The sequence below is a fragment of the Diorhabda sublineata genome, chromosome 8 (genome assembly GCF_026230105.1).
Source record: "Diorhabda sublineata isolate icDioSubl1.1 chromosome 8, icDioSubl1.1, whole genome shotgun sequence".
In the NCBI taxonomy this organism is placed as follows: domain Eukaryota; kingdom Metazoa; phylum Arthropoda; class Insecta; order Coleoptera; family Chrysomelidae; genus Diorhabda; species Diorhabda sublineata.
In genome coordinates this window covers 11,268,656-11,296,599 of record NC_079481.1, presented here as the reverse complement: position 1 = coordinate 11,296,599, position 27,944 = coordinate 11,268,656, and the positions used below count along the sequence as shown (strand labels likewise).

At 33.9% G+C, this 27,944-nt stretch overlaps 2 protein-coding genes across 3 annotated transcripts; both read right to left on the bottom strand.

Annotated features, from left to right (window-relative positions):
* Positions 1 to 122: 122 nt before the first annotated feature.
* On the bottom strand, positions 123 to 27,903 carry LOC130448086 (sodium-dependent neutral amino acid transporter B(0)AT3). Of its 2 annotated transcripts, XR_008910301.1 has the most exons (10): positions 27,845 to 27,903; positions 25,328 to 25,605; positions 24,298 to 24,593; positions 23,669 to 23,841; positions 23,171 to 23,405; positions 20,228 to 20,664; positions 17,174 to 17,535; positions 16,144 to 16,407; positions 12,074 to 14,277; positions 123 to 12,030 (listed from the first exon to the last, which is right to left on the bottom strand). XR_008910301.1 is itself a non-coding variant. In XM_056785281.1 (9 exons), exons 2-9 carry the CDS (start codon positions 25,534 to 25,536, stop codon positions 14,079 to 14,081), a joined length of 2,175 nt encoding a protein of 724 aa, XP_056641259.1. In that variant the 5' UTR covers positions 25,537 to 25,605; positions 27,845 to 27,903; the 3' UTR covers positions 123 to 14,078. The 2 variants fall into 2 exon arrangements, 1 of the variants encoding a protein (XP_056641259.1); XM_056785281.1 differs by having other exon boundaries at positions 123 to 14,277.
* Positions 5,555 to 5,869, bottom strand: LOC130447901 (uncharacterized). Its single transcript, XM_056784949.1, has one exon. The coding sequence runs from the start codon at positions 5,867 to 5,869 to the stop codon at positions 5,555 to 5,557; it is 315 nt and encodes a 104-aa protein (XP_056640927.1).
* Positions 27,904 to 27,944: the final 41 nt, after the last annotated feature.

Sequence of the window (27,944 nt, the reverse complement as noted above, 5' to 3'; positions counted from 1 at the left end):
AAGCAAGGTCAGTTGGCACGAATTTTAAAAATCGTGAGGTCGCGTATACCGAGATATTTCTATTTTCTTTAATCTTGATACAGAATACGGAATAAAAAAAGTTGAGGAGTAATAACGAAAAATTGTAACATTAATGCTTTATTCCACTTATTAACAATACTATGAACACAAGTATTTACAATATTTATTAACCAAAATTAGAATAATTGCTAATACACTCTTTTTTTTTATTGTCATTCAATTCAACATTATTAAACTATGTATACATTATATTTTACATATTTATAGTGATTTAGTAACACGTGTATATATAAATGATTATTTAAACTATGTTATCTAAAAAATTATAGCCATACAGCTGTTGGAAATTGACGAGAGTTGATGATATGGAGGGCAAATATATTATTATGTATATCAAGAAATAGGTGCAGATTTTAGGATCATTTAAAATCTAAATTTGTGTATAGTTGACTGAAAACTGAAATGCTAATATAAGTTATTGATCACAAAAAATTATACACGTCATATTAAATTGTAAATATAAAGTAGCACTCAATTCTGAAATCGTAATTTAAGAGGTTGATTTAAGTTAATTGGAAACCAGTGTATAAAATAAAATAGTTTTTCATTTTTTTAAATTCCTCGTTCTCCTCGCTGTAGAAAATCGAAAAATCATCCGATTTCGATGAATTTTTTTTTAAATTTTTTGTTTTTACGGCGGATTTACGAAAAAAATATGGGAATAGAAAAAAATGAAAACTTATATTGGTTTAAGGCTTTAAATATTTATGAAAATGCACTCATTCGCGTATAATTGTTGATATTTTTTTTTCCAAATAATTAAATGAAGTTGTTATATTTTTTTTCTTAATTTTTACAAAAAAATGGAGAAATTTAAAAAAAATTATAAAAAAATGTTGAGTTACCATGTTTTTACAATTAAAAATGATAAAAATTTCTCTTAAAATTGACCTTTTCTCACATATAATTGTTTGTATTTTTTTTATTAATTAATCATTGAATTTATAAGAACAAAAACATTCTCAAAATCACTTATTGTGATCAAGTGTACAAAAATAAAAGTTAACTTTGAAAAATTGAAAATTTTCACCATTAAAAAAAAGGTGTCTTACTAAGGTTGATTGTTAAAGGGAATTAAAAGTCATGAAACCATATAAAATCTTCAAGTGAGATATTTCCTATATTCATATAAAAGATAAATTCATCGTAATAGAGAGATTTTGAAAAAAAAATTATCGAAATCGGTTAATTTTTGATTTTCTAGAGCGTTTATGATGAAATTTAAAGTCAGAAAACCATTTGAAATCTTTAAGTGAGATAAAAAAGGAATAAACAAATATTTTGCCATTGTTTTTTTTTTCGAAAATGTTCGTTTTTTTGTGTAGATTAACAAAAAAAAATTAACTGCGTTTGATGGTTTGTAAAAAAGTTATGAATGATTATATGCGAAGAAGTGCGTTTATGATAACATTTAAAGTTATAAACCTATATGAAATTTCCAGGTGAGAAATTCTTTTTTTTTCATAAATCCGCCGTAAAAACGTAGATTTTGAAAAAAAATTCATAGAAATCGGAAGATTAAGTATTGGTACATAGAAGGTGTTCTAACTAGTCTGAGGGGTTAATTAGGGGTAAACTAACCCCAAAATTTCACAAAAGTTATTTATTTGTCAGTTTCTTTGAAAAAAAATCTTCATTCCATAGATAATCTGATTTTAAAACTTTTTATATACCTAACCAACGATATGTTATTCAATAAATTGGGTATGAATTTATACATCAAATTTGACAATGTGCAAAATATTGGGTTTTACTTAAGATGCAACATGGTAGTGCCTAGAAAATGGGTGCACCATGACCAGAAGTGAAGATACCAAGATGAACAAGAACAAAAAAGAATTGACCTTCTTCGACCTTGGACGAAATAACGGAAGAAACCAAGAAGAAAAATGCCAAAAGAAGATTTTTGGGGACTGAGGACCCTTTATAAGCATCCGACGCCTAGAAAATGAGTACACGACGACCAGTATTGAAGGTACCAAGATGAAAAAGAACATGGTTGAAAACCATAATATGTATTTGTATGAAAACCTAATTGAAATTCTTCTTCTTCTTCATAATTGCCCAAATAGCGTTTTCAAATTCTCAATTTTTAAAAAGTTTCTGTGCACCTCTAGTTTTCGTACCGCCAGACCCTTCACAGGTTTTAGCTGAGGGCCTCAAATAGTCTCAGTCTGGGCCTGGTGCTCACATTGAATACTTTAAATGAAACTATTCGAGTTGCTCTTTCATTTGACATCTTATTTAAATCTGTAAGTTTAACGTTATAAATGTTACAAAGAGTTAAATCCCTCAATGTTCATTTATAAATCCCGGTAATTTTGGAAAAAAGATATGTTAGTTTTTTTGATGTATTATTACAATATTATGATATATATTCAATATGTAGATTCAGGTAGATATGTTAGGTGATATGCTTTCCGGTGAATGTTATATCTTACAGTTATACAACTTTGCATTTCTTAAAATAGAACGATAAAATTTAGTTTCATCCATTTTGTCATTAAATTCAGCTGAAATAATGAATTTTCTTAATTTTAAACACAAAAATTCATAACCTCTCATCTTTTTATATGGACGGCGTAAGCAACGCCATCTATTATGGCCAGCTATTTCGCTCAAACGATGCTCCAACTTCTTTAACTAGTCTAAAGAATACGTTTTCACGAGGTTTGCAAAGGAGATATCCTAGCGGACGATGACCTCGTCATTTGACCCAAATTTCTACCTGGCGCTTTACTTAAGAAACAAAAAGAAGTCAATAGGGTCGAAATATGGAAAATACGGTGGAAGGGGAAGGAGTTGGTAGAACAATTAGAACGTAACGAGGGCGGAGGTGCTGGTCGATGCGTCTACACAATGGAAGAGAACTTTTTTCTTCCCCAAATAGGGATTTTTCTTTCAATTCGGGGTTAAGTATGTCCAATAATTTGACATAAGGGTGAAGTTCACTATTTTGGTTGTTTCTTAGCCTCTGGTGTGAATTAATTGATACATCTTTCGTCGAATGTCACGATACGACGCAGAAACTTTTTCTAATTGCACAAACAGAATCAACTACTGCTCTGAAGTGGTCTCAGACTCGCGCTTATTGTCTGGAGTCAGTATCCATCGCACTGACAAATTTCTTATGTCTAAATTTCATGCAGGATATGCCTAATGTCTTGGTTTTCTTGTTAAATCAGCAAGCTGCGTATTCCGAGATTTTTGTCACGTTATCCTTTAAGACATTGAAACTCGTAAAACAAATTCTTGACAGTGGTCATCGAAGGAGAAGCGAATCAATTTAAAATTTCTCGTTAAATGAAAAAAAAAACTCCGATTGAGTACTGTAAATTGTTGCAAGAGGTCTATAGGGTCTCTATCCCGTATGCTTGTTTTTGAGTTGTGTAAGCGCTTAAGTGAAAGCCGAGAGAGCACTGAAGATGACCAGCACCAGGTGGTCCTGTGACTGTTTTAACTCCGGAAACAGTGACCAAAATCAACAAAATTCTGCGTGCAGATCGTTGAATGAGCATCCGGATGATTGCGTAGGTTGTAAAAGCCGATAAATAAACGGTTTGAAAAATTTTACACGGGGAATAACACATCTGACCCCTGACCAAAAGCTTTTGCGTCAACGGGTCTGCTCAGATTTCCTTGAAAGGTTAGAAAAAGATCTGTTTTGAAAGGGACCTGATTTGAGTCGATGGAAGCGGTAAAGCAGAACTCCCAAAGGCACTCACCAAAGAAGACTTCGAGCACTGCTTCAATCAATGGAAAAAACGTATGGAAAGGTGTGTGGCGAGGGGAAGGGAGTATATTGAAGGAGAGCATTCGAATTTCGAATAATTTTTATAATAAAACCTTTTTCCCTAACCAATCTCGTTATTTAATAGGCAGACCTTGTACACGCGGTAAATCTAAGTATTTATCGGATTGCCCTCGTCATAATGCAGTTTTTTCTTCTATTCCTATTCATAGAAAAGATTTTACCCCCACGTTTTCTCATTTTTCAGGTAAAAACAGTTTCAAATACATATTTAGTGACCACAAAAGCTTAAAATAAAAATAGTTATAGCGATTGGTTCTCCAACGTCACTTAATGTTATTTTTAAGCGACTTTTTGAGAGTTTCCCGCTCACTAATCACATAGAATATGAAAGTTTCAATTCTAAACAGAGTACGAGGGTTGTATGAAAAGTTTTCTACTTTAACACCAAGATGTTAGTACAAACTTACTAAAAAACGTTTTTCGGCGGACGTGCCTTTTATGTTTGTTTTCATATAACTTTTCATTAAAGCAAGCGGTTTATTCACATTGTTTCTTTTTAAGAATTATAGTAAGAAGAGAGAGAATTTAAATAAATTATAAAAGTTAGTTGAGTGATAGTGATAAGTGAATTATTATAAGTTAGTGTAGTGTATAGTGTATCGGCGCCATTCATCATTTAAATGGCGAGTGTCTCCATCAATTATTGGGTAGCAATAAACTAAGTCCTTGTTATTTTTAAAGAAAGAGTTAAATGTAACTGGATAGAAGTTTATAGAGACTTTAGAGAGTTTTGGAATTTTGTAAGAGTTCGAGTGGTGCCTACCGTGTGGAGATGCCTGTGGATATTCATCTTAAACTGCTGTAGGTCGTAGTATTCGGAACGACGTGTTTTGCTAGATGATTCTACAAGCTTAAGCTTGTTGTATGTTGTATCTGGATTCCAGATAATTGACGTTCTTGACGTCTGCAGGCGAGCTCGGTGTGTGCATGAGCCACGATTGCATACCAAATAGGTCTTGCAAATACTATTCTAGGTAAGACAACTCGGAAGACCATCTTCCGTGGTAAAGCAGAGGTGGATCAGCGACCTTTCTTCTATGCTCCAAGATGTCAGAGTTTCTGGTCAACTGTAGATCTCATATAAGTCGAATTGCTCTGTTCTGTATTGAGTCGAGTATCCTCAGGGTAAGCTCTAAATACATCTGCAATACTCCAATGATTGACGAATCTGGATCTTGTAGAGAGTTGTTGCAGAGTATATAGTCTTGAAGAGGATTCCTTTTTATGAAGCTACCTTAGCTAAATCAGCCACGTGACTATACCAGAACATATTGCATCCAATCTCAACACCTAATAAGCGAATTCGAGGTGATGATAATTTATGTCCAGACAGAGCAAATTTTGAACCGCAGTATAGTAAACACACCACCTTAGGTCTTTGTTGCATTAAACTCAATCAGATTGCTTCCAACTCACTACAGAATGTTTTCAAGATCGCTGGCTGATCTGTTGCTGCCTGCCGATTTGAGTGTTAAGCGAGTAAATCGTTGATGTACAGGAGATGACAGGGGGGGTTCCCCTGGGGAACATCAGCATTGACCTCAAATTTGTCCTTCAAGAACGACCTGGATTGATTGGTCTTTGAGAAAGCTACTAAGTTAGTCGAAATTGTATGATCTTAATTTATGTCCAGAGCCATTGATCGGGATCCCCCATATTTTACAATTGCCATACGTTGGTGACATAGACCAGGAGATCCCTGGTTGATTTATGTTTATGAAGGCCGTATCGATGGTAGCTGATGGTGTTAGCAGACTCAAGATATTTTAAATTAACGACTTTCTTCATGTCTTTGGTAATAGTCGCGACTAAAGCCATAGGACGGTAGTTATTGGGAACCGTCTTATTTCCTTTTATTGGTATAGGTTTAAAAGAGTTGCATAGTTCAGCTGCTAATTTCTTCAATACGTTTGGTGGTATTCCAACGGGGCCAGTGGTTTTATTTGTGTTCAAGCTTTTGAGAAGCTTTGCCATACAAATTTTATTCCTGGCGTCGATGTTCTAGCTCAGGTTGACTGGGTGGTAGTTTTCCTAGCAAATCAGGAGTTTAATTTGAAGCACTCATGACGAATAGAGTGTGATAATTATCGTCATTATGTATTTGAAGAGAAATAAGGTGCTTTTCCATGGGATAACTCACTTTCTCCTACTTCTGTTATGGCCACGGCTCAAATGCACTAGTTGCGCTTCTCATTCATTGACTACCCATCGCATTCACCAGCTCTAGCCCCCAATAATTTTTTCCTGTTTCCTTACCGAAGGACAAGACGAAGGAAACTATGTTAGAACAATAAACTGATTATGGTAAATAAATGTCTTGTTTCTTTGTGACGTCGAAAACTTTTCCAACAATCCTCGTATTATATTGTATAACAAACGAAAAAAATCTTAATTACTTTAAATCTACTATATTATTGTCGATGAGGCGAAATTTGTGCTATTTTATCACCAATTTTTTCGTTTGCAATTCAATAGGTAAAATTTGCACGCTGATTTAATTACTTTATGAATAGTTCATGATATATTGATCATTTTTTTTATAAAATATGGAACCAATTTCTATAATAATTCAATGCCCTTCACTATTTAATAATTATAATGAATATACTGTTTACAGCACTACATACTGTCTGACGTGCGTTTACTTTCAGTCCCTGAAGATGATAACTTGGTTATCGAAACGAGTGTTGGTGTATATATATTCTTGAAAATTTGGAATTAAGTTCATCATACCCTTCTCTTCATACTTGATTTGGTCACAAAGTATACTTTTTATTTTTAAGGGGTGAAAATCACCTCTTACTCCGATAAATTGAAAATTAATGAATTAAAGCGGAAATGGGCTATAGTTATGTTCAACTATAATAAATGTTGATTATTTTGTTATATGACTGTAATATTTTGATATTTTACAGCCACCTACCCTTAAAAAACCCCTCATATAAAGATTATTTAAAAAATGTGGTAAAAAACGTGAAATTTTTTTTATTTTGTATCGTAATAGGACAATTTTTTTCTTCAAGTATAAGAAATCTGACCCTCAATATTTTTAATAATGCAACCACCAAAAACCACCCCTTAGAATGGACAAAATTGCAAATTACTAAATGGAAGCAGTTAATTTACATGTGAGAATCCAGGTATATAAATACAAAGGAGACACAGCATGTATAAAAGAATAAATACTCCAAAAAAGATCAAAACTTGGACTGATTTTCCAGCATTATCTCTAGAAAAATGTATTCGGTTTTTTAATAATAATTCGGCGTCCCTTTGAGCTTTTTTTATTCATCCATACATCATTTTGTAGGGAATTTCATAAGCTACAAAACCATAAGAGTTGCAACCCTTCTAGGCCCTTTTCTTCAGAGAATTTTGATGTTAAAGGGTAAAAAAGACTCTCCCTAAGCATTGAAATCAATACTTTAAACGCTTATATTTCGTTTAATTTTCAAGCCACGTGAGTGAAAAAAAAAAAACAAAATTTTCAGTAAAATGGAAGCTAAATTTTAATTATGAGAAAATTTTTTCGTTGATCCAATAGTTTTTGAGATATTTTGAAAAAAAAAGTCACATTAAACAACTTTTTTCAAAATATACGTGTTCCAAACCATTCAAACTTTTGGAACGTGTTGTTAGGGCTTAAACAAAGATAATTTTACATGGGCTACGATTAATTTTAATTTTGCCGCACATGGTGTCAAATTTACCGACATTTTTTTTTTCAAATTCGAGTTACTTAACTTATTTTCGTCATAACCCGCTTAATTTTCATGCTAGACGGTGTTATAAACAGCTCATTTTAAAGGTCCGAAAAAGTACTTTAAAAATGTTCATTACAGTTTTTTATGAAAAATTGATAGTTTTTCCGTTATTTGAGCTCAAACCTCTGCATAAATTTACGAAGAAAAAATTGGCTTTCAGTGACTCGTAAGTTGCTGAATATTATTTAAAAAATTTAATCTAAACTAACTAATTTCTTTGTTTGTTTATAAGCTTCAATTTTGATAAGAATTTTTTCCAGAAAATTCGTAATTTTCGAGTTTTTCGTGAAAAATGTTGGAAAACGTAGTTTTTTTTTTAATTTTCAATCGCGAATAACTCAGAAATTATTTAGTTAAATAAAAAACTTCATTGACATTTTCTTCATAAAATTCAATTCTCTATCGATTCTCTGTTTTATTTTGACATTTTAAATTTCCACACCCGAGTAAGGGTGGCATTCACTCCTGGGGTAGAATCATACATTGGCACCAAATCAGGTTTGTTATTTGCATCATTTTTGAGCTTCTGTCAAAATTGCAAACTAATCCATGCAGGTCTTTAAACTTGCGAGGTGATTTGCTTGGTTGACTATACTCCCTAGTAAATTATTCTACTCAGTGAGTTGGTAGAAAATTTTGAAAACCTCCTAAAAGTTAACAGTTGAATACAATGGTTTCCCTTATTCATTTCTGTAGGGAATAATTTTAGCAACAAACAGTCGCTTTGTGAAACAGGGGATGATCTGATAACTAAGAATGTATTTGCAGGTGTTGCTCAAGGTTCAATTCTAAGACCTGAAGTTGGGAACATATCCTACGACGATGACATAGCTATCGCCATCACTAGAAGGATAAAACGGCATATCGAAGAGTTAACCAGCGCTCAATGACTATAGGTAGCGGGGGAAAAGACCGATTTGATTTTTTTGACCAAGAAGTAGAAGGTAAAACACCGATGAAAGTCTAAGAGTTTTCCATCGAGCCGAAATAGTCAATAGAATGTTTAGGCTACTATCAGTTTTATCGTTTTTAAGAAGACAATTATGAGAATTGAGATCTCTATGTATAATGTAGATACGTCATTCCAGCTGCTACATCTTTAGCAAATGAAACCCTTTGTTCCCTCGGTAGAGGTTGACAGGTATCGTGTGATAAATCAGTTAAAGTATCACCAGAAATATATTCGGTCACTAAATGGAGTCGCCTTTCCTTATACAAAACTCCAATGAACCGTAAAACGTTATTATGATTCAAACTTCGTAAAACTGCAACCTCTTTTAAAAAATTCTTTTGTGCTTCTTCGTCTACTCTATACAGTTCTTTCAATACCATAACTTCTTCCGTATCTCTAGTAGTTACTTTGTAAACTTACCCGAAGAATCCTTGTCCCAATAACTCTCCTTTTACCAAATCGGAAGCCCTGAAAACCCTCTGTTGAGGTCAGACAGATTATTCTTTCTTCTCAATTGTCTCGATCTAGTTCCGCTATATAACCCTCATCTTTTCTATTGAATAATCACAAAGCGAACAGATTTTATCCGTACAGTCGAAATTTGTCAAATCAACTGATCTAACGGTTTCTACAACGATGTGGCATTCGCCCCTTCCACTCGGCTTTTTATTTGTGGTATATTATGGTGCCATTTGGACCAATAACGATACCGCGCTGCGTTTTCCGGGGATGTTCTCATGCTGATCACGTACTGATCATTGTTTTGGTTTACTATTTTTCTTCGATAAATAGACTTTACTAAAATCCTTTTGCAGTAGTTACTGCAATGAACGAAAGTACTGCTTTGTGTTTGATTAAAGAATGTTTTGTCTCTGAAAACTTTCGCAGAATGTCACAAAACAGATTTTATCAGTACAAAGTCGAAATTTATTACACTTTAAAAGAAGGTGATGAAGCCAAGCGATTGCAGTTTCGTTAATCTTCAATTTTTGAAAACATAAATTTCCATAAATTGATAATTTTTTTATGTTGATATCGTCATATTTTAAGCACTCCTATACGCTTATTATGCGAGACACCCTATATAATTCTGTTACAGGAAAAAAGCATATATTGTCATTTCTTGTAGGACTACAATGTTTTTTTGATAGTGTAGGGGCAGATTCATACAAAGAGCTAATAGTATATTAGACCATAAATGAACATTTACGCGTTAATTGATTCTCATCAGCGTACAAATTTTACACATATTTACCTCTTCATGTTATTGTCAATGATGATTTTTTACGAGGATGGTTTAACGGAAAGGTGACTTTTATATGTCATCTGTCAAAATTGTATATAAAATTGACAGAAAGACAGTGAGTAATTTTCTTCGAAAAGTTACTGTTTCATCATACCACCCTCGTGTATAGGTACTTATGAATCATTTCAATTCAAATTGATAATTTTCACAATTCTATTCAATATACTAATCTATAGATACTTCTATAATTTCGAAAAAGCAGAATTTTTGTATATCATCACATTTTATTTGACAATTTTGAGTTTCACTCTTGTCCTGTTTATTCTGTGGTGTCAAAATAACAGATATAACGCTTTTAAAAATAATATTTGATTATACTGTATGTAATATTCCTATATTGCTAATTGGTATAGGGAGACTGACTTGACCATCAAATTACAGACAGATAAGCAACTGTCCCACTTATTAAACGTTGCGTTTAGTGCGCATGATCGTGTATGGTAACTTGCGTAATCAAAATTCATTACAATAAGTAGATTTTAAGCTGCTAAAAGGAGGTGGTTTACCTTTGACCACTTGCCACTACAAACGCGACGTTTGCGCAGGATGCTTTAAATAAAAAAGACGAGATAGAAGTAGTAATTGCCTGTCTCACTTCATGAGCTTCAATAGATCGGCACTCCCAATAATCCGACTTCCTCCGCCCACGCTTCCCTCGCCCCTCTACACCTGTGCGCTTCGGTCGCTGCGTCGTCGACTAACAATCTAACCTCAAAACTTATCACGTGCACGTATTTGTTTTTTTCAAGTGAGAATAGTTTATAGTTGAAAACCTCAAATAATCGCAAACACAAAACACTAGATTTGAATAATAAAATGGAGATTTTGAAGAAGTTAGATAGTGGGGAAACATGTGAAAATTGTCAAAAGAATATGATGTTAGGCGTGCTACTATACACTGTGTCCCACGACGAGTTAAAACTATCTGTATATATGGCAAAACACTTGTAGTAAAATCATGAAAATTTCTACGTTTGGGATTACATGTCATACAGCATGCGCTACAATTGATTCACTGAAAGAAACTTTTAATTAAAGAATAGTAAACTTATGTGATCACCTAGATCATATGATTTAATCACATTGGATTATTTTTTTCATGTTACATCAAGTCAATGAATTAAAGACGATGGATCACCTGGAAATGCACATTCGAAAAGTATATGCTGGAGAAAGTTTGATTTTCAGATGATTTTTTGGACAGCCAGATGATAGAGCTCAAAATTTTACTTTTTCGAAATACGTAATAATGGCTGGCCACACAGAGATTAATAATTGACGTTTTATCGTAAGAGATATGTTAAATGAAAAACATTTTCCGATCTCGACAATTTGATAAAACTAAACTTCCAATTGCAAGAGGATATGGTGGTATTATAAATAAATATATAAAATTTGCCATTTCAAGAACGCCTTCAATTTTTTTTTTCAAATTTGGTGACCTTAATAAAGTAATATTTTGACATAAACAAATTTTCGAAAAATTTGTTTCTCAGGGGCGCGCTGTCTGTGTTAGTTGTCACTTTTATCCCCCTTTTTTTACGCCACTGGAGCAAATTCTTTTTTTAATTTCGTTTTAAATTACCTGATTATTTTGAGTTAAAAACTAATAACTTTTTCTGGAGCTAAAATGAATAGTGTTGTAGAAATTTGCCTCTAAACAAAAGTTTGCAAGCACGTAATTGAATACTTTTTTTTTCATTTAAAAACGAGAATAAATCTGGATGGGATTGAATGATTTCTACCGCAGCAATCAGATCTTGTTTAGATTCGATTATTGTTTCTTACACTCCATGAATAAAATAGATAGGATTTAAGTCAGGTGATTTTGTAGGACAAAAATTGAATCCACTCGGACCAATAATTTTTCTCCAAAATGTCTGTTTAAGTAATTGCCGCTGCAGCAAAATGAACAGATGCCTCATCGTGTTGAGGATTCAATATTAAATAATATTTTTGAAACGCAATTTTTAAGTACTTGAACTGTAGGTCGGGCTTTAAAAGTGGACCGTATAGAAAGTTTTAAAAGGACAAGTGATTTTTGCTCGAAAAGTCACAAAAGGCTTGAAATCTACAACCCCGACCCCACTATGGTGTTTCGGATCCCTGTCGACTCCTTTCGAAATCTGAGGGAGAAATTCATGATACCAGCAGACCTCTTGAGTTTGAGTGAACTCGTATAAGAAGCCTTTTGCAACTAGGTCTGAAGTTATGTAGGTTGCAGGATTTATTCCGACAATACCGACTGTAATTATAATTATGGAGTTTCAGACTTCAGTTCAGCAGAGGTATTAGCAGAAATATATACTTGTATACTACTAATTTTGACTAGTTGTGATGTGGTTACCTCCTTCAGAGAATTCCAAATCATATTTCTTTTCATAACCTTCTTAATGCCGTATTAATATTAAATTAACTCAATTGTCTTCGATATACCTGGTACACGTTTTAGGAAAAACCAATATACTTATACGAGCCCAGTTGAAACGTTTAGAATTGAAGAGAACTTCGTTTTTCTCATCCAAATTTTCCAGTGTTCAAGCATTAGAACCTAGAGATTTTCATGGAATTTTCCAACTGGTATTTACGAAAAAGTCGTGAAAATCGAAATTTTCCAAAATATGTGTTGTATACCGACGAAACTAGGGAAGAAATTTTCAGCTCTAGAAATAGTCACGTTTGGGATGAAAAAAATTGGCATTTTGTTCGTGATTTCATCGCCGTTCATTTAAGCTCTATAAAAGTTCATTGGTTTTTTAACTAAAAATAATCAGGCAATTTGAAACAAAATTGAAAAGAGAATTTGCTCCAGTGGCGTGAAAAATATGGGGAAAAAATTAACCCTGACAGCGCGCCACTGGTTAAATTTTTCCAAAATTTGTTTATGTCAATTGTCATTTCTTACTTTATTAAGGAGCATATTAGTCGCCAAATTTGAAAAAAAAATTGTAAAGGCGTTCTTGATTTATGGCAAATTTTTGATTTAAAATTTTGCACACCCTATATCTCAGCAACTAGATCTCGCAAGGGTTCGTATTCCTATATCAAAATGAATCATTTATTGAGATCTATCTGTAGTAGAGCGTTGTAGGTCTAATATATAGAAACACCCTGTATCCAGGCGAGATAGGAAAAAAATATTTCGTGTAGTTTCATTAGAGTGATTAAAATTTTGTTTTTAAGTAGCTAAAAATTGATGTAATGACATGTTTTTTCCATAGTCTAATAAAGGCGGATTTCCACCAAACCGACAAAACCACAAAAAAAAAACGATTTCGACATTATATTTTTGAAAATAAGGAACATTTTGGAAACAGTTTTTTCTCTGTGGTAACGATTAGCGACATCAAAAATGCGGTAGTAATTTGAATATTCGACTTTACTTTAATTTTACGTATTTTACTGAGTTTGTCCTCATATATGAAGTCTATTTATCGAAGATAAATAGTAGACCAAAACATATTCACGCATAGTGTACGTGATCAAGGTTAAAAAGGCCAAAGCCAAGCATGTACAGGACCGTACACCACAATTAAGAAATAATTTGTGGTTTAATACAAGCAGATTAATGATATCAATCATAAATAATTATACACAATTATTTTTACAAAAATATTTTTCTCGGGATATTCACCTGCTGATCACGCACTGATCTTTTCTAACAATAAACAGTTCCTTCCTCGTTTTTATATTGGAATACTATTTTTTTAATTAATTATAAAATGTTGATCTTTTAAAATTCGCCAAGTCAACTTGTCTAACGGTTTCTTCAGCGATGTGGCATTCGCCCCATCCACTCGGCTTTTTATTGTTTTAGTTTACTATTTTTCTTCGATTAATAAACTTTACGTTCATCTAGTGAAAACTATTGAAAACATTTTAAAATAAAACGCACAACTCAGAAATTGAGTTCTAGTTGTTTATTTTTGTTTTTGACAACGAATCCAGTTGGAAGTAAGTAGAAATTCGCCTTTATATTAAAAGACATTTCTCAAATCAGTTTTTCCTACGAAAATAAATGGAATATCAATCTCTCCATATCGTTCATAATATTTTCAATCTAGAAATTATCCTAGAAAGTTTATAATAATAAAAATCGTGTTCATGATCAATCTCTGTGTCCACATTTAAAAATTATTGTCTAATGTTATTTTTATTGTCCTAAGTTTCTTCGTCGTCTTCGTCGTCATAAGAATGTATTGTTGGACAACAAAGTCCCTCTGATCCATCCGCTCGTATACAAAATAGTAACGTTTCTGCGGCAGTAACTTCGTGTGGCATTATGCCATGGAAGTCTTTCAAATCGTTGGCAGGGAACCAAGCCTTTTCGTTATCATCTATCACAACGATTCCCAACAGCCTATAATAGAAAATGAATTACTTTTTAAATAGATAATCTCGACAGTAACGTCTGCAATAAATAGCGAAAATGAAGTATCGGAATACTTCACAGTCAACATAGACGCGAATACTTCACAGTCAACAAAGACGCGAATACTTCACATTCAACAAACACGAGAAAACTTCACATTCAACAAACACGCGAATACTTCACAGTTAACAAAGAGGCGAATACTTCACAGTCAACAAAGATGCGAATACTTCACAATCAACAAAGACATGAATACTTCACAGTCAGAATGGGGGTATGAGATGACACAGAAAAGAGAAATGATACAGAAATAAAAAATAGAATAAACAGAGCAAGAACTAAGATTTTGGAATGCAATGATTAGGAGTACTTTAGTATATAGATTAGAAACGTGGAGAATAGAAGAAAAATTAATGAAAACAATGGAAGCCACGGAAGTGGATACCTCAATAAGGACAAATAGAACTTCAAGGTTGAGGAAACAATTATAAGGATATATTGATTTTGTACATGTGCAGAAGATAGAGGAGGAAGGACTCCAAAAACAAAAGAATGAAGTGGATCCCACAATAGAACAGGAAGAGAAGAGGAGCGTGATTATCATCTGCAGTAAAATAGCTAGCAAAATAGTTTTTAAAGAGTGTCACAGGAGGAGTTTGGACGGATAATGGAGGAAGATGTAAAAGATATTTTATAAAACAACAAATAACCTGTTAAAAAATACGAATATGAAATAGTTGGAGGAGAAAACAACGATAAAATGACAAATGACAAATAATACAACGATGGAAGGAGTACGAACTACTAAATATTCATTAATATATACAGAAGGATGAACAAGGAATAGAATATAAACAATGGAGGAGAATCCAGTAAGCATTAAAAAACTAGAGCCTTGGAAAGCATTATTATTAAATTTTGATTGATCTGACTAGTGATATATAAAATCGTGTTTTGTGCCAGGGTGCAAAAATACCGCGACAAAAGTACCTCTTGATAAAGTTTTCTCATGATGCCAAAAAATTCGAACATACTACAATAAAAATGGTTTGAAAGTGCAATCATTCTTTGTGTCATATTCATAGAGAAAAATTATTGAAAATTCAAAAATTTTGTAGGTAGTTTAAACATTTCAGTAAAACCGCCAAAATACCTGATGTTAAAGTTTTTTTAATGATGCCAAAAAATTTGAATATACTACAATAAAAATGGTTTGAAAGTGCAATTATTCTTTGTGCCATATTCATAGAGAGAAAAATTATTGAAAATTAAAAAATTTTGTAGGTAGTTTAAACATTTCAGTGAGACCACCAAAATACCTGATGATAGTTTTTTTATGATGACAAGAAATTCGAATATACTACAATAAAAATGGTTTTAAAGTGCAATTATTCTTTGTGCCATATTCATAGAGAGAAAAATTATTGAAAATTAAAAAATTTTGTAGGTAGTTTAAACCTATCAGTAAAACCGCTAAAATACCTGATGTTAAAGTTTTTTTAATGATGCCAAAAAATTCGAATATACTAGAATAAAAATGGTTTGAAAGTGCAATTATTCTTTGTGCCATATTCATAGAGAGAAAAATTATTGAAAATTAAAAAATTTTGTAGGTAGTTTAAACATTTTAGTGAGACCGCCAAAATACCTGATGATAAAGTTTTTTTATGATGCCAAAAAATGTACCCTATGGTTTGTGTATTTTTGAGTCTGTTGTTTGAATTTATGTGATCTGCGCCCCTCCTTGGTGGGGACACCTACGACCAATGGCTAGTTATCTCCCTATATAAGATAGTATGCCGGCCAATATAAGTATAAATAATTTTATTGCCATTCTGTTATAAATAAACTTACCTCGCGATGGCAACTCCAGGTATCCATAAAACAGAAGCTAAAACCAATACGGTAATTAATAATATAGCCCATAAAGGCCACGGTAGACGTTCGGTTTCTCCTTTTGAAGCTACCCAAGCGGCGTATCCAGTACCATCAACAGCAATTTCTATAAAACTAGCTACCAATATCGATAGCATAGCTAACGGAGACAAATATTTCCAACAAATCAACCAATATAGTCCGGGACGGTTACCAGTCATCATTTCAATATCATCTGCAAATCTAAAACAGTCAATATAGTATCGGGTGTCCTGCAAACGAATCAATGAGAACTTTGACTAAATATAGTCTTTATCTAATCTATCTAGCTAATTAAATTTTGGAATATGGCAATACCGTACTGAATATGTCAAATCTGATATCACCATCATAAAGTTTGCCATTTTTAATTGAGAACGCGCTTAGAGCGTGTTGTCGTCCGAGTGCTACTTGAGTACTTGAAACTTTCATGACTGCAGTGTACAGTAACTTCGACTTTTGGTAATAAAGCACCGTGTTTCGTTGTTTTTATCAAATTCAATCGTGGTCGCAATTCTCTCCAGGATGAATTTCGTGGAGGTCGTCCAAAACAGGTTGTTTGTAAACTGATATTGCAAGATCCTCATATGACGTGACCGTGAAGCATACCGCAATAACTGGACATGTCGCCACCGTTCCATTGGAGAAACGTAGAACAATCAATTCTGAACCCTAATCAGGGAAACCAATCGCAGATGACAATGCGACACATGAATTCGAACGAAAACATTTTTTTTTTTGAGTTAAGACATCGAATTGATGGGTCATCCTTGTTTGGCACCCATCTTATTTCTGTAGATTAAAAATAAATTGCGTGGTCGACGTTTTTCTACATCTGAAGAAGCGGTTGTTGTTTGTAAGCTCATATTTTGGAGGTACGTCAATCGGAATGGTAAAATTGACAATTGACATTCGGTTCAAACGCATGCAAAGGTTGATTGTTCTTAATAGGGTTTTGCTAAACACTTACCTTCTTAATCCGTACACATAAGCTACTCCTATACACTCAAAAAAGGCAATAATGAGCAACGGATAGTTACCACAGAAACTATCAAAAAGGACAAAAATGTAGCTACCAGCACCATGAGCAAACGCCATCGATATCAAGCAACATATCGTGCACAAGGTTCCGGTGAGAATTTCTTTCGGTAAATTGGGAAACAACTTCATGTCCACTACTGATGTGACAACACCTTCTAAAGTTCCAAACTGGGAATCGATTCCCAATGTAAAGAGCATTAAAAAAAATAGAACCGACCAAAATTGGGCACCAGGAAACTGATTTATTGCTTCGGTGAATATTATGAATGCCAGACCTGTTCCCGAAGCAGACTGTAAAAAAAACATTCTGTATTATAAAGTTTGATAATGTCTTGCTGTTGTGGCCCGTTGAGGCAAAAATAATATTAAAAGTGTTTATTTGTCAGCAGAGAGCAGAGATCGAGACCACGAAAAATACTTTTCATTGAAAGAAACTTCAGCTTCACGAGCATCCCCAAAAGAACAATTTGGGAAATTTTGAATAATTTGATAGCTTCTGAGGCACACAAGACAATGGTATATCATAGATTCAATTCTCTGCAGAACAAAAAGTATTAATTGTCACGAAGGAAACTGATGGTGAGATTAATTGTTCCACTACAACTTTGGGGTTTTCATTCGAAGGAATAGACAAAAGATAAGATGTAATGGAAGCAAAAAGTTTACAAAAATTTCGAAGAAAATATCAGAAAACCAAGCGATAATATATCAAAATGAGACTTATTACGACACCCATGATCCACCTAGTAAAGGATGGTTTGATGGTTCAAAAAAATGTAAGACGACAGCTCATTCTAATAAAGGTAAAACAGGATTGGTTTGAAAATTAGTTAATGCCGAATATACCACTGAATAGTTAGATTGTCATGGATAGTGCATCCTACCATAGTCGTCAAAAAAATGAGATTCCAGGTTTCAGTAATAGAAAAAGTGAAATACAAGATTTTTGGCAAGTTCTTGGATTATGGAGAATACCATATATGGTCTTTCAAATCGAATATTTTCACAGATGAAGATTTCCTTTAGTCTTACATCTTCCATCTATTGATGTCTCCAACGGATTTACCATTCGATTTTTAACGTGTTAAATTTCTGGTACGACTGGCTTTTGCGATGACCATAAATAAATAGCAAGGCCAGTCGTTTAAAGTCATCATTGTTTATTTACCACCACAAAATAAAACAAAAAATATAGTTTAACAGAAAGCTTGGAATTGATTAACAGAATGTATCATTACTGTGTTTGTGTGTCAATATCAAGTTTATTAAAACAAAAGTGGATTATTTCTAAAATTATTGTTAATAAATCAACAAGCATTGTTTGAAAATAAATACTTATTTATCCATTATAAGTTAATATAATTATAACTTTTATGATGGATTATATCATACAATATGATGGAATGTGAAACTCCTCATCATCTACCTAGTAATATTGGCCCAGAAACTATGAGATAACTTCTTATATCATCGGTGAGATCATAAATTTAGGAATGCGAATCCAAAATAATTCAATTGATTTTTATAATCAAAAACCATATTCCAAGAGATCAAAGCAAAGATCAATGGCAACCTCCGGGCCTTTTCAAGTTAAAAACTCAAAAGAAAGCGCAGCTTCAGGAACTATGGCAATAAGTCTGTAAGACCAAATCGGGCTGGTTCCAGAAAACTGGTTGGTAGGGAACGAAAAGGTAAGACTAGGATATTGATACACACACCTGAGAAGAGATTGATAGAAATGGACGAGCAAGAAAGATTGGAAAGAAAAGTCTGATGAAATAGTCGTTGAATCTTCATAAGAAGATGTCGATTAAGATGATGTGGATAGAAATTTCCAAGTCGGCAATCTAACCTAAAAAATTTCTATCACTTTGTTGGGCAAATTGAAGAAGTTCACACCACACACACGCTGAGAAGAACTTTTGTGTTGGCCAAATTTGACATCAAAAAAACTTAACCTAACCTAACCAAAAGAAACTTTATATCATTATACTGGATTATCAAAGTCGTCAAAAGTATGAGAAACAAGGTTTCAGTAGTAGTAAAAGTGAAGTACATTTTTTGGCGAGTTCTTAGATTGTGAAAAATTCTGTATATGGCCTTTCACATCGAATATTTTCACAGATGAAGATTTCCTTTGGACTTCCGTCACTGATCTATATATGGCTGAGACAGAAACAGTATAGAAACCCAATGCAGCTACTTCCAGTAAAAGAAAATCACAGCAAAGATCAAAGGTAAACTCTGGGTCTTTCCAAGTTGAAACCTTAAAGGGAAGCATAACTTTAAAACCTAATGCAATAACTCTTGATTCTGTAAGACCAAATCTGGCTGGTTCCAGAAAACTAGTTGGTAGGGAACGAAAAAGTAAGACTAGGATATTGATAAACACACCTAAGAAGAGATTGATAGAAATGGAAGAGTAAGAAAGATGGTACAGAAGAGTCTGATGAAACAATCGTAGAATCTTCATAAGAAGATGTCGATCAAGGTGATGTGGATAGAAATTTCCAAGTCGGCAGCCGAACCTAAAAAATTTCTATCACTTTGTTGGGCAAATTGAAGAAGTTCACACCACACACACGCTGGGAAGATTGGATACTTTTGACATGGTTCAGAAATTATTTTGTAAGTTCATGACTGATTAAGATGAAAATTTAGTACTGTACAATAATTTGAGCCAAATATATCTCAGATGATGTTTGATTGCCACCAAGATCACCAGATTTCACGCAATTATACTACATTTTTTAGGGATAATCGAAAAATGAGTTTTATTCAAACAGATCGAAGATCTAGGAATCTGAATTAGAATGCCAATCACAACCAAGTGGAAAACACATTTCAACCGGAAAAAAAGTATAGTGTGCTTTTCAATGACCCTAGCACGAGATACCTTCGCATTCAACAAAAAAAGTTGACTAGTATTACAGCTAAAGGGTTGATAAACAGTAATCATTTTATTCCGCTACTAAAAAATTACCTTATCCAATTCCTGTTCAAGATCACAAATAGGCAGTTCCGGCATAATCTTCCTGATAACTTCCCCATTCGAACTAACATTTATCAAAGATCCTGCTTCAGGTAGTTTATTCCCATAATACGATCCTTCGAAGAGTTGTGTTAACGTAACATTCCTGTGATCCAAACATCTTTCAAATGTCATGGTAGCTTTGAATCCAATAATAGAAAATACGACTATTCCGGCAAACATCGACGTGAAACAGTTCGTTAGAGAAACCATAATTGCATCTCTGTAACAATTATTATTTACAGGATTGTACGACGAAAAAGCTATAAGGCCACCAAATGCAAGTCCGAGTGAGAAAAAAATTTGTGTACCGGCTTCTAGCCATACCACTGGATCTAGTATAGTGTGCCAAGTCGGGGTGAACAAGTGTTTTATACCATCTCCAGCACCTGAAACAACATTATGTCAATATTAAGAATACCATTAGGCAATTTAAGAAAACAGATGATCAAGGTCTAGGTTTAGGATAAACAATGATTTCCCAGTATTATCCTGGACTAAGAATTTTGATTTTGGTCATATCCGTAGACGTAGAGTAGAATTTAAAGAGCCGGATTATATCTCAATTAACATAAGAGTAGTCCATTTCAAACAAAATATGGTACAACTCCGATCGCCAAAAGTGGACCAGTTTGCTTTAATCCCATACGTTGCTAAGGTCATGAAGAAAGCCTTTAATCATCAAATCTTAAAATATCTTGAGTGCCAACATAATCAGCGACTATTAATATCGTTTTCGTAAACAGATCAACCTGGGATCTACTGGCCTATGTCACCAACGTAAGAACTGAAGTTATAGAGAAATGTGGAGAGTCTAGAGCAGCAACCTCATTGGACATATTGAAGACCAATCTTCTTAATAAGTTTCAAGATCGTACGGTTTGTCGTCCATACTCATCGACTGGCTTAGTAGGTTTCTCAATGACCGATCCATCAAGGTCGCTATCATTGGACAGACCTTAAAAAGGTTTGAGGTCAATACTTGTGTTCTCCAGTGATACATCTTGGTCATTTAATCTCTTTCTTCTGTACATTAACGATCTACTCGACACAACTACATAGATTCGCCGATGATAACACACAAATCTGTAGGGAGGGAGCTACAGATCACCATAATCAATACCAAAACTTTTTAAGACTAAAAAGTTATATAATCTACAATAGTTTTTAATCTATAAGGCCCAAATTCGTTCATCTTTAGAATGTGGATAGCACGTTTGGAACTCTGCTCTCAAGTATACCATCAAGATGCTCAACTCAAAACAGGAGAGAGCGATTCGACTTATAGGCAATCCAGAGTAAACCAGAAACTTAAACAGCTTGAAGAATAGAAGGGAGGTCTTCCTCAGAAACAATTTGTCTTTAGAGACTCTCTTTTTTAAAAATAAACCAGCATTTGTATGAGAGATTACCATTCTTCAAGAACAAACCGACATTAGTCTGTGAGACTATCTTTCTTCAAAAACAAACCGATATTTGTCTTTAGAGACTGTCTTTCTCAGAAAAAAACCTACATGTGTCTTTAGAGACTCTCTTTTTTAAAAATAAACCAGCATTTGTATGAGAGATTACCATTCTTCAAGAACAAACCGACATTAGACTGAGAGACTATCTTACCTCAAGAACAAACCGATATTTGTCTTCAGAGACTGTCTTTCTCAGAAAAAAACCTACATGTGTCTTTAGAGACTCTCTTTTTTAAAAATAAACCAGCATTTGTATGAGAGATTATCTTACTTCAAGAACAAACCGATATTTTTTCAAAAATAAACCAGCATTTGTATGAGAGATTACCATTCTTCAAGAACAAACCGACATTAGTCTGAGATATTATCTTTCTTCAAGAACACACCGACATTAGTCTGAGAGACTATCTTACCTCAAGAACAAACCGATATTTGTCTTTAGAGACTGTCTTTCTCAGAAAAAAACCTACATGTGTTTTTAGAGACTCTCTTTTTTAAAAATAAACCAGCATTTGTATGAGAGATTACCATTCTTCAAGAACAAACCGACATTAGACTGAGAGACTATCTTACCTCAAGAACAAACCGATATTTGTCTTCAGAGACTGTCTTTCTCAGAAAAAACCTACATTTGTCTTTAGAGACTATTTTTTCAAAAACAAACCAACATTTGTCTGAAAGATTATCATTCTTCAAGAATAAACCGACATTAGTCAGAGAAACTATCTTACTTCAAGAACAAACCGATATTTGTCTTCAGAGACTGTCTTTCTAAGAAAAAGACCTACATTTGTCTTCAGAGATTGTCTTCTTCAAAAATAAACTAACATTTTTCTGAGAAATTATCTTTCTTCAAGAACAAACCGATATTAGTCTGTGAGACTATCTTTCTTCAAAAACAAACCGATATTAGTCTGTGAGACTATCTTTCTTCAAAAACAAACCGATATTAGTCTGTGAGACTATCTTTCTTCAAAAACAAACCGATATTTGTCTTCAGAGACTGTCTTTCTCAGAAAAAACCTAGGCAACATAAAGTTGACTAGACACTTGAATAGGTTAGAGCATAGAAGAAAGGTCACTGTCCTAACTCAATTTCACCGATACTACCACGGCAGATGCACTTCCGAGCTGTTAAACATAATTCCACCTAGAGCTACTCGTCAAGCAGATATGGCTCATGAAGACATAAGTTGCCTGCAGACACCAAAAACGTCAATTTATCTTTGGATGAATGCAAGTCTGTGATATCAGCTACCGATCATTAGAACCTACAAGCATTATTACATACAAAAAGTCTTTGAAATCTGGTTCAAGATGGATAACCGCACAAAATTATAGTTGCACAGCTGATTTAATAGCTTATTCCAAAAAGTCTAGGGCGAGCTAGAACCTGTCAATACAAAGTATTCATAAACGGAAAATATACCTTTCAGAGTTATCCCTCGGAAGAAAAATATAATCAAAACAAGGTAGGGAAAAGTAGCTGTGACGTAAACCACTTTACCAGACGAAGCTATTCCTTTTATCATGCACAAATAAACCAAAATCCAGGCTACTAATAAGGCGATTGCTATTTTCCAATTGAACGACTGTGGAGTATTCACGTCTTCTGATATCATCAAAGTTGTTCTATACCAAAAATACTGAGTTGGACTGCTCACCTAAAATATTTAATCTTATTATGATATTTTAATTTCAAATCATACAAGGGCTGATATCTTTGCTCCCTTCCTGGTCCACTTATCATGAAGAATTGTCTTATTTTTCAATATAATCTCCCGTCGATGTCCCGGCATATAAGCACTTAGAATTGGGGTTTCCATTTGCGTGATGTGTGATGAAATAACTGAATGTTATTTCTGCGGTGGTGAACCTCGAATCAGGAGCAGAGCAAAGTGATCAGCCTTACAAATGGGATACTTACTTCACATTCGGGTTCTACAGTATAAGATCCGTTTGGAAAATAAGCATTTGGACAATTCGACCACGGCAATTCCGATTGAAAACTTTGTACGAAGTAAAAAAGACACCAAGCAATAATAGTGTTGTAGTAGAGAGCAACGTTAAAAGAAACCACAGCGCTGCTGATACCAATACCTAAAGAAATATATATTGTAACGAAATCGTTCACTGACGTAGACTCTGAAGTTGATCCTGTTTTATTATGTTAACAAAATCCCAGAAGGACCACTTACATTATGTTTTTTATATAGAATCAATTTTTAAAAAGGCCTTATTATTTGTTTACGGCAAATTAGAAACTTAAAACATTCTGGATATGATTAAAGTGTAGATAAACGAGTCGTATTCAGTCATTAAATAATCTGAACACATCGAGATAGGCAATTAAACGTTAGGGAAAACACTTTGACATATCGATTTGTATTCTTAAATGTGCATTTTAAATATATATATATATATATATATATATATATATATATATATATATATATATACATGATCTATCATGAGGCAGTGGCTGATACTAGCTTTTTTATTATATATAATACTGAAATAATTTTGGAACTAACTATATTCTGTTAAATTATTTACCTGCCAGAAAAGGGGAAACTTGATTCCAAACACCGATGGCACCTTTCCTGAGCCTTTGACCAATAGCTAATTCCAAATAGAAGATCGGTATACCTTCAATAGCCAACATGACGAAATATGGTATCAAAAAAGCACCGCCACCATTTTTTTGTGCTAAATATGGAAATCTCCAAACGTTACCCAAACCGACAGCGTAGCCAATAGTGGCTAATAAAAATGTGAGTTTACTATCCCAAGATTCTCGTTCATCTTCTGCACATTCCGGTTTGAAAATTGCTTTCCCGTCTGTTGAATTTCTGAAAAAACAACACGTGACATGAAATTTACTAATAATCCGAAATCATCCCTTGTCCTAATTTCCTGGGTGTCATTTGCAGTCCCCTTCGTAGGACTCGCCCTATCATGGAAGTTCCTCATAGTTAGACAATACTCAGGATATCGCTGGCTTGGAAGCAAAACTCTTCCTAGTACTTTCCTCCGTGAGTTTGAGTGTTAAGTACATCGTAGTTTCTTTCTCCACAGAGAACCAGCAGTTCTAATAGGCGTCCTTGCCTGTGTTGTAAATATGATCACTTGCACTGTGATTTAGCCTACCAGAGTTTTTGCGAAATCATCCCCTGTCCTAATTTCCTGGGTAAGTCATTCGAAATCCCCTTTGGCGCACTCGTCCTATCATGGAAGTTCCTCTTAGTTAGGGAATACTCAGGACATCGCTAGCTTGGAAGCAAAGCTCTTCCACGTTCCTCCTACAGTCAGTTCCCTTTTTTTAAATCCTTGTAGGAGATGTTAACTGACTTTATTTTGCTCCCAGCTGGAAAGATTGTGCTCTAATTTCCTGTTAAGCAGGTACGTCGGTTGTGGACATCATGAGGATTGGCAAACCTCTTCTTCATCATGGTAGAAGGACTGATTCCTCAGCTGCATCGAATGGTACGTCGTATCAGCATCAAAATTCGAGATCATTGTAAGTATTATATTGATGTATGCTTTTGTCAATACATATAAAAATTGTTTTAAAATAATTACTTACCTTTTACTGCTACACGTAGATTTAATCTTATTAATAGGACTGAAGTCTTCGACGAAAGCAGCGTTCGTAGCCCCATACGATCCTCCTTTGTTACCATTTTCAACAACTAATCGTCCACGCATCTCTCGTAGCTCCAAGCGATCCAATGATCGTTGAGGATTCAAATCACGTGAGCTTTGTCTTCGTACAAGATGGGCGATGTTTGCCATGTTGGTGGAATAATTATTAAGTAATTTTTAGATTAGTCATAAATGGGGGTTTAGAGGATTATTGGTGTTCTGTAAGTAAGAGGAGGGTGCAGAGAGTTTTCTTAAAATATTATTGCTACTGAGATTCAAGGTTATTCTAAATTTTTACCTATTCAACCTCCTGATAACTTCTCAACAGCTGAAGGTAAGTGTAAATTTGATTTTTTATTTTCTATTTTATACTATTGGTAAAATTTTTTATGTAATGCTATTATACGAGGGTAGTCTGACAAAGAAATAAGACGTTTTTCCATAATGTTTATCACTCGCGCTCGCACTAATGCTCTCGTTGGAACGCGGCCGCGGGCGTTTATGTTTATGAAACACAACTATTGAGTTTATGTTGAATACGAACGAGCGCGAGCGTAAAAGTTTATAAATTGATGTCAAGTACTCGTCTAATAAAAAATATCTGTCCTGCAAGTGAGGTTAGGAAACATGAAGAGTTATTGGGAGAGTCCACTCGCGTCGCTCAGAGAGATAGCACCGCATCGGATCTAGGCGACGTGGATTCACCCTAAGGGTTCTAAGTTTCATCGCTGTACTGATGCGGTTTATCTCCTTCTAGACCAAAATAATCCGGAGCTAAAATAGCCTTTCGTTCGGATTTCCGGGCGGAGGCTGGTCTGGAAGATTTCTGGAATACACGCTGTACACCAATAACTGCAGTCTAGAAAACCTTATATTCTGGATCTAATAGAAGCAAAGATGACTCCAGCAATATCCAATGTTCACTTGGATACTACTTAAACACCCGATTCAGGGGTGTTTGGATTTGGATTCGCTGTCTTCGTTACAAACGACATATTTTTCCAGAGGGAAGAGAAACTTGAACCTTCAGTTTAAAGTTTAAAACAACGTCTTAAAGAACAACAAAATCTTTTGCTTCCTAATCTAACCTAACCGATAAAATCGATTACCTGCAATTAAACCACCCCAACGCAACTAATTACAGCAACGTGTGAACTTGAAATCTAAATTTAGGATCCATATAGACCACTTAACTTTTGGTATTATAAATCGGCCAAATGTAGGCATCTGCATTATTTCCTTTTTATGTTTTCTTGGAATGATATTTGCTTCTATTCCAATGACCCTTTAGTGTGTGCAAAATAGATTTCAGAAGTAATCATGTCAGGTATGGAAGCCTATATTCCTAACATCTTCAAGAACTTTGCAGACAACAATCGGGGCTCAAATTCTAGTGCCCAAAATCGTATAAACTCATGTCCAGAGAAATATCTGCAAGCAGACCATAGATGCTTGCAAGATCTTTCTGGTACATAAATTAGTGAAAGTTTTTGATGATATTGCTGGTTGTCGCAATTTTTGGCTCGTCGTCAAAAACGATTTTAATTCAATTTTACGGTCATAAATGTTGGTACAGTCTCCATACATCGTATCTAACTTATCTTTTAGTCATGTAAATATATTTTCCTCAAAAAAAAAAAAAAATAGTCCATGACAGCTGGGTACTCATATTTTTTATTTTCAGAAAAATCTTCACGACTTACTCAAACAGAAACTAAGCGTCCAAAATGGCTGAAATTTGAGGTTGGAAACTTTTGTGTATTGAAATCAACTCTTGAGTATTCTATAAAAGTTCTTTTTCCAGGATCGAATCAAAAACATGAAAACTATGTCGATTTCAACATATTGAACACACTGTTTACAATACCACTAGACAAACACTAACAATCACATTGTCCGACACGCGTTTTGATTGCGAAGTCATCATCTTCAGAGAGAGCTTGGTATAGTGGTAGTAGTCAAAAATGTATTTAGTATGAATATTACCGAAATATTCCAACTTAGTTCATTTTAACATTATTTAAAAAAAAGCTTCCATTTCAGTTGACCACTCTGTATTTTTTACACGAATTATTCCAAAAAACTATTTTTTTTGTTTCAATTATATAATTTTTTTACATATTTCCATCAATATCTTCGAAAAAAAAATTTAAAACGTTGCCATGTCTTCTAAAAAAGTTGTGAAAACCTTTTTTCTTGGAAATTATGTTAATACCAAATTTTTGGAGACGCTACTGAATTTTCTATTCAATTAACGCGTTTCTTGCATACAAATTTTCATAAAATTATTGATGAATAAACATTTAAACACCCACTTGACATAAATCGAACAACCCAATCTACAAAAATATCAAAATTAGACGATGATATAAGTATGAAGAGATCATTAAATTTGTATGTTTTGTTGTAATTTCTTTACCTTGCAGATAGATTGAATAATAGGTAATAGTTTACGTACCTGTCGATTTATGGAACGAAAAATCACGTCCTCACGTCAGCTAACACACTCACAAACTCATGCCGAGACGTTGAATCGATACTGGCGTCGGCGCCTTTTT

Bases quoted from the DNA above. Each gene is read 5' to 3' on its own strand.
- LOC130447901 (XM_056784949.1), bottom strand. From the start codon at position 5,869: ATGGCAAAGCTTCTCAAAAGCTTGAACACAAATAAAACCACTGGCCCC.
- LOC130448086 (XM_056785281.1), bottom strand. From the start codon at position 25,536: ATGGCAAACATCGCCCATCTTGTACGAAGACAAAGCTCACGTGATTTG. The intron at 23,406-23,668 runs GTAAGTATCCCA...TAAATATTTTAG, and splicing joins CTGTAGAACCCGAATGTGAA to GTGAGCAGTCCAACTCAGTA. The intron at 17,536-20,227 runs GTAATTTTTTAG...TTTTTTTTACAG, and splicing joins TTGAACAGGAATTGGATAAG to TCTGCTTCGGGAACAGGTCT.